The sequence below is a fragment of the Pteropus alecto genome, unplaced genomic scaffold, assembly GCF_000325575.1.
Source record: "Pteropus alecto unplaced genomic scaffold, ASM32557v1 scaffold8, whole genome shotgun sequence".
In the NCBI taxonomy this organism is placed as follows: domain Eukaryota; kingdom Metazoa; phylum Chordata; class Mammalia; order Chiroptera; family Pteropodidae; genus Pteropus; species Pteropus alecto.
Genome location: NW_006494609.1, coordinates 22,666,953 through 22,679,111, shown reverse-complemented (window position 1 = coordinate 22,679,111; position 12,159 = coordinate 22,666,953). Strand labels below are relative to the sequence as shown.

General features: G+C 56.2%; 1 protein-coding gene across 7 annotated transcripts in view; it reads right to left on the bottom strand.

Moving 5' to 3' along the window:
* The window catches only part of PPP2R5C (protein phosphatase 2 regulatory subunit B'gamma), a 126,773-nt gene that overhangs the window by 5,369 nt on the left and 109,245 nt on the right, over positions 1-12,159 (bottom strand). For 3 of the 7 annotated variants that reach the window (XM_025041975.1, XM_006925581.3, XM_025041974.1), the window contains 4 exons: positions 11,209-11,336; positions 9,038-9,139; positions 7,460-7,532; positions 2,656-2,772 (listed from right to left, as the gene is read on the bottom strand). In XM_025041975.1, coding sequence (XP_024897743.1) covers positions 2,656-2,772; positions 7,460-7,532; positions 9,038-9,139; positions 11,209-11,336 — 420 coding nt within the window. Of the gene's footprint in view, positions 1-74; positions 149-2,655; positions 2,773-7,459; positions 7,533-9,037; positions 9,140-11,208; positions 11,337-12,159 lie in introns of all 7 variants that reach the window. The other 4 variants (XM_025041976.1, XM_006925583.3, XM_025041972.1 and 1 more) reach the window with 3 other exon arrangements.

The window sequence follows — 12,159 nt, the reverse complement described above, 5'->3', positions numbered from 1 at the left end:
ACGACGCTCGCTTGTCAGTTCCTTCCCTGTGTGTACAAGTCCCCAGTGTGCTCCACGGGTCGAGGAGCGAATACCTGCACTTCCGCCTCTCGTCTTTCTACACCTTCCTTATTTGCGTGGTTGACACGGCTTTCCTCCCGACCGACTGCTAAAAATGAGAATTGTAAACATTTTAAACGTCTCCGACGTGAGTGTCGTTCACATGCATTTACTATACACGGGCTATATATGCGGGTTCTATACAGGGTCACACGAGTCTCTCAAAAGAAATCCAAATGATGCTTCTGACAGGCAAATCTATAGCTGAATTCTCCACAGCAGCCCCACTAGCTGTACCCCCTGGCTGTACCCCAGTAATACTGTCATTCCCTGCCCCACACGCGCCCCGTCCTGAACCAGCGCTGAATCGTTTTAAAAGGACAGTGGATAACTGTTTTGGAAAAATAAAATGGGCTGAAAACAAAATTAAAAAGACCCTGGAAATAGTGTTTCATTTTCAGCTCTAGCTTATGTCGGTTGGTCTCCGAATCATGCACATCAACTTCCCCTGAATCGTGGTCTCTTCTTTTTAACAGAGATTTTGAGAATATCAGGGATGTGACTCCAGCATTTTCTAATTAAGAAGAGTCTATCACATCAAATGTTATACCTCAGAGACTGCGCTATAAGTATCTTCATCTAGGTCGGCTGAGATGTTGGCGGTGGGGTTAACTGATGCATGGAAGCCTATGATACGTCTCGAAACTGGGGAGTGTTAACCTTCCGCCTTCATCCTTTTTTGGGACTGTTTTGGTCCTCTGCATTTCCATAAAAATTTTAGAATCAGCTTGTCAATTTCTTAAAAAAAAAAAAAAAAAAAAAGCTGCTGGGATTCTGACTGAGACTGTGTTAACTCGGGGCGAACGGATACCTTAAGGGCACCGAGTGTTCTGACCCCAGACTGTGACCCACAGAAATCTAAAGGTAAGGGCAGGGGATAATCTTCGTAAGAATGTCAACTACAGGAAAAAAAAAGCTCTCTACATGACCTGATTTCGAGTCATCAAAACGAACACGTCACGAGTTCTCCAAAAGACATGCCGTTTACATGGCCGTTATTAGGAGCTAAGCAAGTAGCTGACCGTACAGGTGAATGTGTCCCCACCAGGTGTGCAGGTGCTCAGCCAGGGCACCGACGCGACCCTTCCTGAGGCAGTGGGTGGTGGGCCAGTGGGGAGGTCTCCCTGGTGCCACATAAGACTAATGTTGACTTTCAAGGCCGTTTCACTCAACATGAGGATGCTGTTTTGGTTTGTATCCTTGGGCAAGCTCTTGATCTCCTACAGAGGAGGCCCTAAATCATGAACGTGTCCCTAAGTTACATAATTATGTAACATGTTCATTAGACTTTGGACATAGTTTATTTTCTTCCTAGCTTTAATGACCAAGTCAAAGAATGTACCAAAAAAAACCCAAAAAAACAAAAAAAACAATCTTCTAGCCCTAAAATATTTAACGGGAAAGAACTGGCTCGTAAGCCATAAGTTTCCTTTTCAACTCTGTGTGGTCTAAGTCAGGGGTCCCCAACCCCCGGGCTGGGGACCGGCACCACGTGGCCTGTTAGGAACTGGGCCGCACAGCAGGAGGTGAGTGATGAGCAGGCAAGCTAAGCTTCATCTGTATCTGCAGCCGCTCCCCAGCGCCGGCATCACTGCCCAGCTCCACCTCAGGTCATCAGGCATTAGATTCTCATGGGAGCACCGGTCCCTGGTGCCACGAAGGTTGGGGACCACTAGCTAGATTGTGCACCTGGTCCTGTCTGATCAGGTGGGCAATACAATTTACTTGAATTCAAAACAAATCGATTAGAAACAGCCCTCGCTGTTTGAGCTCCAATAACACCAGCATTTATGAACCATCTGCATAAAGCATAATTTTAACCACTCCAACTTTTTACGTGTTGGAATTTTAGTGCTGGGTGTCTTCAGAAATTCTTACCCTGGTCAGAGGGGGTTTAAGTCTGGCAGCCAGGGCCACACTAGTGTACAGGGACCGAAGCAGGGGCGTGTTCGGAGAAGCAGCACACACAGGGGCAGGGACCTATGGCCCGTGTAGTCTCGGGCTGGTACTAAGTCCGACCGGACCAGTGGAGATCCGGATGCGCATTCCCTCCTGCAGCCCCAGTCCCCGGCATGCCCACCAGAGCCGGCGCCCGGGGTGGGTCCTCGGGAGGGAGGCAAGGCCTGTCCCCGCGTCTGCCCCTGCGTCTGCACCGCGGGGCTGGGCAGCGGCTGCGGCAGGGAGCCCCGGGGACCCGGGGGACCGCTGGGCCAGAGCAGAAGTTGGAAGGAGGAAGGAAGGCAGAGGGCAGAGCGCGCGGCAGGACGCTACTGCGAAGCTTGTGGCCTTTTGCCCAGGCTAACATTTACAGAGCAGGTAAGGGGGGACCGTCACTGGTAAGGTGAACACAGAGACATCTCCCAGGCACACATTCAGCCCTCCAAGGTTGTCCTTGGGATCCGATCCCTAGCAGGTGCGGTGACATGTGCCCTATACGCTTACCTGAGCTTAAGTTTTACCCTGAGCTCACGCGGCCGGGCACGCGCCCACTACACTCATCCGCGTGTCTCAGGCGAAGCGGCGGCGCGCGCCCCCGCTGAGCTCGCACACGTTTACCTGGCGAGCCTCTTCGTTCACTGCCTTTCTCAGCATCAGCACATCTTCAAACAAGGGCCCATCTGTCTCCATTGCAACCGGGATGCTCATGGTGCTCGCTTGACTATACACTGCGTACTGCAATGCAAAGTGGGAGTCACTCTCCGTTAGCGCTCGGGGCCCGGCTCCGGGGGCTCCTGGCCAGGGGCGCGCCTTCCCACCGACGCCCCCCAGGGCCCTCTGCCACGGGGCTGTCCTGCCTGCGCCTCCAGGGCCCCGGGCCCGCCAGCTTCCAAAACCCGGAACGCTGTGTACTCTCCGCTGCGGTGAGGACCGCGGGGCCCGTGCCAGGGGTCACGGCCGCTCTCCCCGGCCCCGGTGCTGACGGACAGGTGGTGACACCCGCCTTGCAGCCTGTGGTGTCCTGGCTCCGCGTGAGTGACGCGCCGCACGCCCTGGATCTGGTCGCGGGGCCTGCCTCACCCGGAGACCGCCACGTCCAATTGCCCAGCCTCGGCCACCCGCCAAGCTCGCGGCCCTTCCTCCTCCTGGAATCTCCCTTCCTCGCTCCTTCCCCCGTCCCCCATCGTGGACAGGCCGCTGTCCACACTGCCCAAACCACACAGCTGCCGCCCTGAGGTGGCACCGCTGGGCAGGACCGGTGTGCCTGCTAGTCCAGCACCCGGACAGTGGGGTCCTGGACCCCACAGCTTCCCGCGGCTCCTCCCTCCCCACGCTCCCCGGCTCTGCTGCGAGTGGCACACTGTGCGCTGCTGGCCTCTGACTTCGTGACACGGGGATAAGACGGCTTCAGTTACATGAGCGAAGGGACACGAAGCAGCGTGACTATTAGTGTTTAGTGTCCACTCCCCCGTCGGGGCGAGGGCAGGGGGCGGGAGAGACGCGCGTCTGCTGTGAGCCGGTGCTGTTCCAAGTGCTCCGCACGCCTTGCCACAGACCCGCCGTGGAGCGGGCGCTAGGCCCCAGGCCCCGGCCAGTGGGCGACACTGGCCGTCCCACCCTGACCCTCCTGCCGCACGTCCTCCACTCGCCGCCAGCTGACCGCCCGCGTCCCGCTTGCGTCCTTTCTGCCGGGAGGGAGGGTCCCCCTCTGCCTCCCTCGCCGCCTCTTTCCCACCAGCATCCGGGAAAGGAGCTGTCCCAGGGCCCCTTCCCCACGGCCAGCAGCCCGTGGACTGACCGCCACCCTCCCCGGAGCTCCCGGCCCGCCTCGCACGTCCTGTGGGGCCTCAGGCCGTGCCCCGCGGCGCCGTCCACCTGCCCAGGCCGTCCTTGGACACGCCGTTCATCCCCCGCAGCCGCGCCCTGGGCGCCGTTTCTTCGCCACCCGTGGGTACCCGGGTCCCCACAGCTCTGCCCGAGGGGGCTCCCCCGGCCGCCCCGCTGGGGACGAAGAGCTTTCTGTAGCACAAGTCCAGCTGGGCCACCGCGCTCCTCGTGGCACTTCGACACCTATACGCATTTCTGGGGACAAGCCCCCAGCCCCCCATGGTGTGACCGGGCTTCCCTGCTCTTCCCCCCGCCTCCTGAACTCAGACTGGTTAGGCGCCCCACCTGCACGGGGCCCAGCCCTTCTGCCGGGCTGAGGGCCCGGGGACACTCAGGACCGTGGCCGCCCCGCGCCTGAACTGTTTCCTATGTGTCTGTCTTCAGGAGCGTGAAGTAGCCCCTCCCGTCACCACCAGGCACACGCCACCACCTGACTGTCCCTACCGGCCCCTCCAGGCCTCCGTCTGCCCCCTCACGGGTCGGAAGCACTTTGAAGCCGAGGACTGTGCCTCGTTCTCATCCTCGGACCCCAGAAAGTCCACGATTCGGGACACACAACTGGCATCCCTCAGCGCAGAGACGGGGGCGTGGCACGGCGCCTCGTCCTCCAGGGGCTCAGAGCCGCTGGGCTGGACAGAAGCACAGATAACTGCAACCCTCGTGGTTGGCCCAGGGACCATTTCTTAACCAACACTTCGGCCCACGGCTCCACTGGGCGAAGGACAGAGTGGTTTCCATGGAATCCACCGACGGGCCGTGCCCGGTGCGGCGAGCGCCCTCGGTCCCCGCTACGCCCAGGGCAGGGAAAGTGTCACCGGGGATGTGACAGGAGGTTCCCAGCGAAGTCAACATCACGCAACGGGGGAGGTCCTGGCCAGGAGCAGAAACCCTTCGAGGGGGAGGTTCGGGCGGCAAAGGAAGGCGCATCGCCCGTGGAGCTCCTCTCCCGAGGACAGGCACCGCCCGGGGCGCTGCAGTCTCCCCGGCCCCGCACGAGAGCTTGTCCCAAAGTCGGGGAGACGGAAGCGGTGGACTGTTACGCAGCCTCTCGGTGGTGTTTGTTAGGGGTCTTCGGCATCTCAGTATTAAATCATACACGGAGCTGCCACAACTGCTGGGACAAACACGACAGAACCGTGAGGGCGCCCCACCTTTCCCGACCCCCACGGGCCCGGGGGGAGGCGCACGTTCCCGTCTGTGAGCAGAGGCAACACTTGGTTTATAAAGAAACAAGAGCAACCGGCCGAAACGCTCCCAGACGCACGTCGGCGAACAGACTGCATTTTTGGGGACGCACCCTACGAAAGGAAGCTGTGAAGGCGCATGTGAGGTAGAGCCGAGTTTCAAAAACGCGACCATTTTCGGTACGGAAATGAGACAAAGGGTATTATTTACTTTTTGCTGTTGTAAACGGCGAGCTGCAGTTAGACTTCAGAAAAGATTTTCTCTCGAGAGAATGATAGGCAAGTACCGAGGCCCTGACTTCCAGCCCTGAGAGACGAGCCATGAAGTATTTTCCGTTTCAGACTCTGCACCGCGGCCCGGAGCATGCGGAGGGGTTTGCTGGGGTCGTCACACAGAGATGAGGAGTCAGGACAGTGCTCAGGTCAGAGGTTACAGGTCAGCACAGCGAACACACAGAGCAGGCAAACCCTCCACACTGACGTCGTCACCGTGACATTTACAGAGAGAACAGCCAGAAGGAACGAAAATGTGATGCAGGGAAACCAGAGGGAGAGAACGACACGCATCTCAGAAGGCACGACTGCCGGCCACAGCGGGGGAAGCGGGTCCCGTCAGTGACTCTGCGTTAGCGACGGGAAAGCTTTACGCACCTCATCATGAGGTTATTTCCACATTCTGGGCAAAACAAACAAAGCCAGACCCTCTGATTTGTATGCGCCGTCTGTGTTTCTCAAGGGTGCTGTGCCTGGGTCTTTGACAATCCCAGCTGGGCCCTTCGTGCGACCCGTCGGGCCGGGCCCGCCCGCTATGCCTGTCTGGCTGTATGGTTTTGCTGTGCTTTAAAGCAGGGGTCCCCCACCCCCGGGCCTCAGACTGGTACCGGTCCGTAGCCTGTTAGGAACCGGGCTGCATAGCAGGAGGTGAGCGGGAGGCCAGCGAGCGAAGCTTCATCTGTGTCTGCAGCCGCTCCCCAGCGCTGGCGTGACCGCCTCAGCTCCGCCTCGGATCATCAGGCGTTAGATTCTCACAGGAGCACCAGGCCCTGATGCCACGAAGGCTGGGGACCGCTGTTTTGAAACACCTGTCAATATTTTAACTGCACTTTCAACACACAATCTATTCTACAGCTATCTATCTAAAGTAAGCACTACACAGTTTCGCAGCCTTTTAAAACCGCATTTCTATGTAGGAACATGGAATAAGTAGTTAGAAAAACGCTGGTTATTCATTTTAGGTGGGGTCAAGGACATCAGTAAGAGTGTCACCCCATTTCCCTGTGGTTTAAGTCTGACTGTAGTTTTAGCGAAGAAAATACAAATCAGTATGTTAGTACATAGGTAAATAGACACTTTTAGTATTCACGTATCGCTTTCCATTAAATGTCAGAGGCTGAAAAACCTACAGACCGACTTAGACAACAATTATTTATCTGCCCCTCTCATCAAAGGAAATGAGACTGCTTATAATGCAGTTCACCTTATTGAATCTATTAGGATTTTGCTGGTAGCTGAGTAGTTCTCATAAAGGAAAATCTTTTCTTTTCTGGGGAGCTGCGGGAAAGCCTAAGAATTCTTAGTGTGGCAAAGATTCACGAAAATGATTTTCGATAAGGGACACTGTGATAACCAGCAAGAACTGTCCGAAGCGACAGCGCTTCGGCCAAGGGGACCAGCGGACATAAGACCAAAGACCACGACTCAAACTCCCAGGTCCCGGCCGCCCTGGGAGGTCAGCCCAAGAGTCAGTGCTGCCCGGAACCCCGCTTCAGCGGCTGGCCTCGCCAGAAGACACCGCATCTGTGCCCGCCTGCCGGGGCACGCTGGCCGCCCGGCTAGGACGGGGACAGGGCTAGTTGCTAACGTGGCAGAAGTCAGTTTTCAACAATAAAAAGCTCAGCCTACAGAAACCCAATTTTAGGAAAGAAGACATCAACTTTATACTGACTCTATTTCAAAATCTAATTTTTTAAAAAAATTTGATATTAGAAAGAAAGAAATATAGTTTGGGCTACAGCATCTATGACATTTGCAAGAGAAAACAAATTACCATCTTAGCCTGAAATAGAGGCTGTATTCTGGTTTTCTTTTTACCACAGTACATTTGTAAGTTTTATATCTTATTCAAAAAGCAAGGGAAAAAAAAAAAAAGTCAATTCTGTGGTAAAAACTTTTGGGGGCAAAATAAGTACTTGTACAAAAGTTGAACATTATTTTTATTGCAGATATTTTCATATACAATGTCAGTGACGCGATTTCTCTCCCGTCCCGTGACGAAGCCGCACGCCTACCTTAAAATACATTCAAGTGACAAACACCCTAGACGCTTTCATGTTACGCTCTGTTTTCAGTACCTGGGGGTTTGCTTTGGCTAGATTTTCTATTTTAACCCACGCTTCTTCACGTTCTTTCATTTTTAGCTTCTCTCTGAAAAACAGTAAAACGTCATCAGTGTTAGGGACACGAATCGGATTCGAGAAACGGGCGAGAGGGAACACACACTTGGGGCGCGATGTGACCCCACGTGCCCGCCCCTTTCTGGTGTCCGTCCGCAGGTCACGGTGGGGGCCACACACACGTGTGAGGAAAATGACCCAGACTTAGAGGAAAAGATGAAAAGAACATGCTGACACTTCAACACGTCTGAGAATTGACGTTCTTGCAAACACTTAGGCAAGCATTTATGTCCCTTTCCTCCCCCTGAGGAGTGGCTTCTTCACAGGATGGACATAATTTTGACTACGTATCCGTGAAAGCGACACTATCCCTCAGAGTAAAGGAACCCAGGTCAAAAGGGCCGACGTCCAACACTGATGACAGAAAAAGGGACAGTCTCCAGAGCCAGGAGGCCTGGGTTCCTGCCTGGTCCCTCTCTAATGAGTCATGTGACCTGGACCCGATTTTTCTGGTAAATCCAGAAACGTGCTACCTGATCTTCAAGGCCCCATTCGGAAAGCTACGCTGTTCTGTGAGAGAACGTCTGCCACCGGAAGGGCCTAGCGCTCAGGTACTTCATGTCTGAACGCGGCACTCAGTGGACGCGGGAACGCACCAGGCAGCGAGGGCGAAGGGAGGCCTGTGGCCCCCGCGGCCCTTCCCTGCCGTGCCCACCGCCTCCCACACGCTCTGGCTCACTTCCTTGTGTTCTGCTGTCTCTTTCTTTGGAAGCGACCATCAAGGCAAGGGTTTCGGTCTGCTTTCCTCACTGCTATGTTCTCAGAACCTAAGACCGGGCCTGGATATAAGCGAACACACAGTGCACGGGACGAGCTTGGCCGTCGGTCATGCGCGCTGCAATCTGAACTCTATTCATTCAAGTGTATTGACCTTAGCCAGCTTCAAGTGACAGGGAAAGAATAAAATCTGCCAACAGTTTATACTTGACTCTGAAGATGTGATTTTAATGATGAATTAATCACATAATTACTAGCACGGCCTGGGGACAGGGCGCCTCGTCACGTGGACTGTCCCTGGACAGATGCGGGCTCTGAAGGCCTGGCAGCGCGAGAGCGAGGCCCTGGTTTTGCGCAGGACACGGGCGAGGCTGCAGAGAATGCCCACGTGACGGAGGTCACCACAGAGCACAGCGATGGTGACGTGACGTCTCCTGCTGTAAGAACAAATCTGACGGGGTGTGGTCCAAACTCCGGCCCTCGTGAAAAGTTACTGCACAGTACAGCCTCTACCGTCCCCGAGGAAATCCTGAAAGTTCAATTCTTGACTATACACGCACTTTTTGCAAAAATGACTCAACTGGTAGCATAATGGAGAAAACATCTAACTCTAAATACGCGTTCTTTGAAAATAAGTTATCATAACAAAGGTTTTATTTGCTTTCAAGTGAAGAACACCATCTTCGGTAAACCGGCAGGAGAGGTTTACCCGGGGTCAGGGAGAGACCCCTGGAGGGGGAGCCGAAAGGAGCAACTTACTTCAGTTTCTCTGCTTTGAACTGCTGGGTGCAGTCATCAAACAGCTTCTGGTTCATCTCCATGAACAGTTTCAGCGCGTTGTATATCAAGCCATGTATTGTCCTGTAAGTAAAGCTCTGTGTTGAAACTGGGGACACTGGATCGCCGTCGTCCGTCTCCCCCTCCTCCTCGCCCACAGCGATTTCTGCTCCGGACTCCCCAGGCTATGTCGATAGTCCCACATTCCCCAGGTTTCCTAAGCTTTACACTACAAGCTGCTGCTTCTGGGCCCCGTGCTGGCTTCTGCACGCCAGCCGCGCAGCCTGGAATTCCTCCTTCGGGGTCACTCTTGTCCAAGTGCCTCCGGCCCTGCAGCTCACTGTCCCGGCTAACGGCGGCCAGGAGCCTCCCTACTTGGAAACTGAATAAAAAACGTTGAACACACATAATTAAGACAAACTTAATTATACAGAGAACGAAAACGGGAACATTTTATTTCCCGTAAATGTCAGCTTCCTCTTGATCTGATTTGCGAGGACAGGACATCAGCTTCAATGATGCTAGAGCAGTCTGGTGTCCAGCCCGGCTCCAGGCTCCGGCAGGACAGGCCCAGCGGCTCTGCGGCCCAGTGCAGCCTTGTGGGGACTCGAGTCCCGGCTGCCACCCATGCAGCCGCAGAGGCAACCCCAGCGAGGCAGGCAGAGCCTGGCCAGCCCTAGAATGTGGGCACTGATGAGACACAGTTACGCCAACACCCCAGACCCAAAGCCAAACTCCCAAATCACAGCCACTTTAATTCGCTTCATAATAAAAAACCAAACCCACATTTGGACAACACTCAAAAGAACATCTCTTTCTTTGCACTGGGAGGGAATCATGTCGTCACACACGGGAGCTGTGCCTAAACCCCGGGGCCTGTTGTCACCTGCTGGGGTCAGTAAAAAAACAGACGCTACAGAGGAGAGTGTGGGAAGCTGACCGGTAACGGCCGGACCGCTGCGGGGCGGTCCCGGCTGCCGGCTCTCGGCACCGCCTCCAGTCCCACCGCTGCGAGACCCCGGTGACCGTTCCCTGGGTACGGTCTGGTGCTGTGACTTGACTCGATGCTTCACCACGAGGTGAAGGTCACTGCAAAGCCAGTGCTCTGCGCATGGGCGCGCCCAGGGGTTCAGCTCCACAGCGCGTAGAGCGAGGGTCGCAGTAAAGCGAGCTATCATGCCTTTGCTGGAGGAGGGTCCTGCCTTCGGTTTGTGGGACACGCGGCGCCCATGAAGGGCGCACAGCGAGGCGTGCCCGCACACTACGCCCCCTCCATCAGGCATCACGGAACACTCAGGTGTGTGCCGACGTCCGCTCGGTTTCTGGGGGAAGAAAATGGCCGGGTGAGATCCAGCTAGCCGCACGGCAGGCGCTGGCCCGGAACGTGGGAGGGGTGTGCAGGGCGGGGGGCTGTAGGCCAGGGGCCACCACCCAGCTCGCGACTGCAGGTCGGGCCGCGAGGGGGTAGGACTAGAGGGTTCTGCTCGGCTCCTCCTGCTTTAAGTCTTAGCAACTGTAATGTAGACGATGGATAAAGCTCAGCCCTGACCCCACGTTTATGTAAATAACACGAGCACCGGCTCCGCGTTCCACAGGGAGACGGCGTGATACCAAGGCCGAGGCCTCGGGCGGCCGCTGCGGAGTAAACCGGTCCGTCCGCCCTCATGGCGTAAAGGACAAGGGGGGGCCGAGGCAAACGTGTGAGCTTCCTGCGGCTGTTTATGTCACCTGCCCTGTAGGCAGTGAGCACAGCGGGGTGGTTCTCGGTCTCACTGGAGTGTGTGACGGCAGGACTTGAGGGCCCCCCAAGAACAGGCAGCCACTGTGCTAACGTGGGGCTGAGCCCTGAGATCTTCTTCTGCTCTGGAGGGACCTTAACAAGACGTCTGGGAGACGCTGCCAGGGACACTGCCAGGGACGCTGGGTGCGAACGAACGTGTTCTGTGTGGGCCTGGAGCGGGGGTGAGGATGCGGACTGAAGGCCACCAACACAACCCGCACTGTGCTTCACGACAGTCCACAAAGAAACCAACACCCCGCTTTTCGACTGCTATTTCAGGCTCGGATTCCAGTCGTAACCGGTCTGACGGGCGAGCGGACCCTGCGGACTTACGAACCCGCGCGCGGGGCTGGCGGCAGCCCGGCTTTCTTACTTGTTCCAGTGGGTCTTCGAGTTGCGGTACAAGGACGGGAACATGATGGGCAGGATCTTCGCCGCGTTGTCGCTGATGAGGCTCATGATGTACTCGTTATTCCAGTAGTACAGTGCTCGCTCGGCCACCTGGACGACAGGACCGCGACCGTCAACAGCGAACGCCCTGCTGCCCGCGTGAACAGGGCCACGGCCGACACCGGACAGAAACTCATTATTTCTACAAACCCCAGATGCCCTGCAGAGCCTTCGACGAGGAGGCCGGTGACTTCCTGCGCAGAGGACACCGTCACCACTTATGCAGCAAACATGCATGCTGGACACGGGACCAAATGCGCTCCCTCTAGCCACCACCCGCCCGTCCACGGCACGTGTCATCTCTCACTCGTGTGGCGTGCCGTCGGCACTGGGGACTAGGCAGGGACACCGCGAGGCGGAAGTCGCTGCCTTCACGGGGCTTCCGTTCCATGGCGGGGGATCATCTGATTTATTAGAAGGTGTGATGCATGCGGTGACGAGCAGCAGGGGAGGGGACAGGGGCTGCTGGTGTGTGCGTGGGGGAGACGTGGTCATGGAGCACGTCCCTGCAGAGGGAGCCGAGGTAGGAGGGGTGTAAGATGGCAGCTCGGCGGCTGGCTGAGGACGAGATGGGGGCAGCAGGGGCGTGCGTGGTGGGTGGGAGGGGCCGGGCCACGGTTCTGGAACCGTCGGCAGCAAGTACACATGTCCCATGGGGCCGTGCTGAGTCGCCAACTCCCCAGGGAGACTGCGGTTTTGCCTATTTTACGCCTTGATTTTCACCGTGTTCGTGACGAGTTTACAATTAATATCTGATCAACACGACAGAAAGATGGGGTGGCCAGTTCCTCGGTGGAGGCGCAAGGGCTGAATAAAGCCACTGGGACAACCTCTGAAAGAGGCTTGAAGGATTCAGAAGGAAATCGGAACGAGA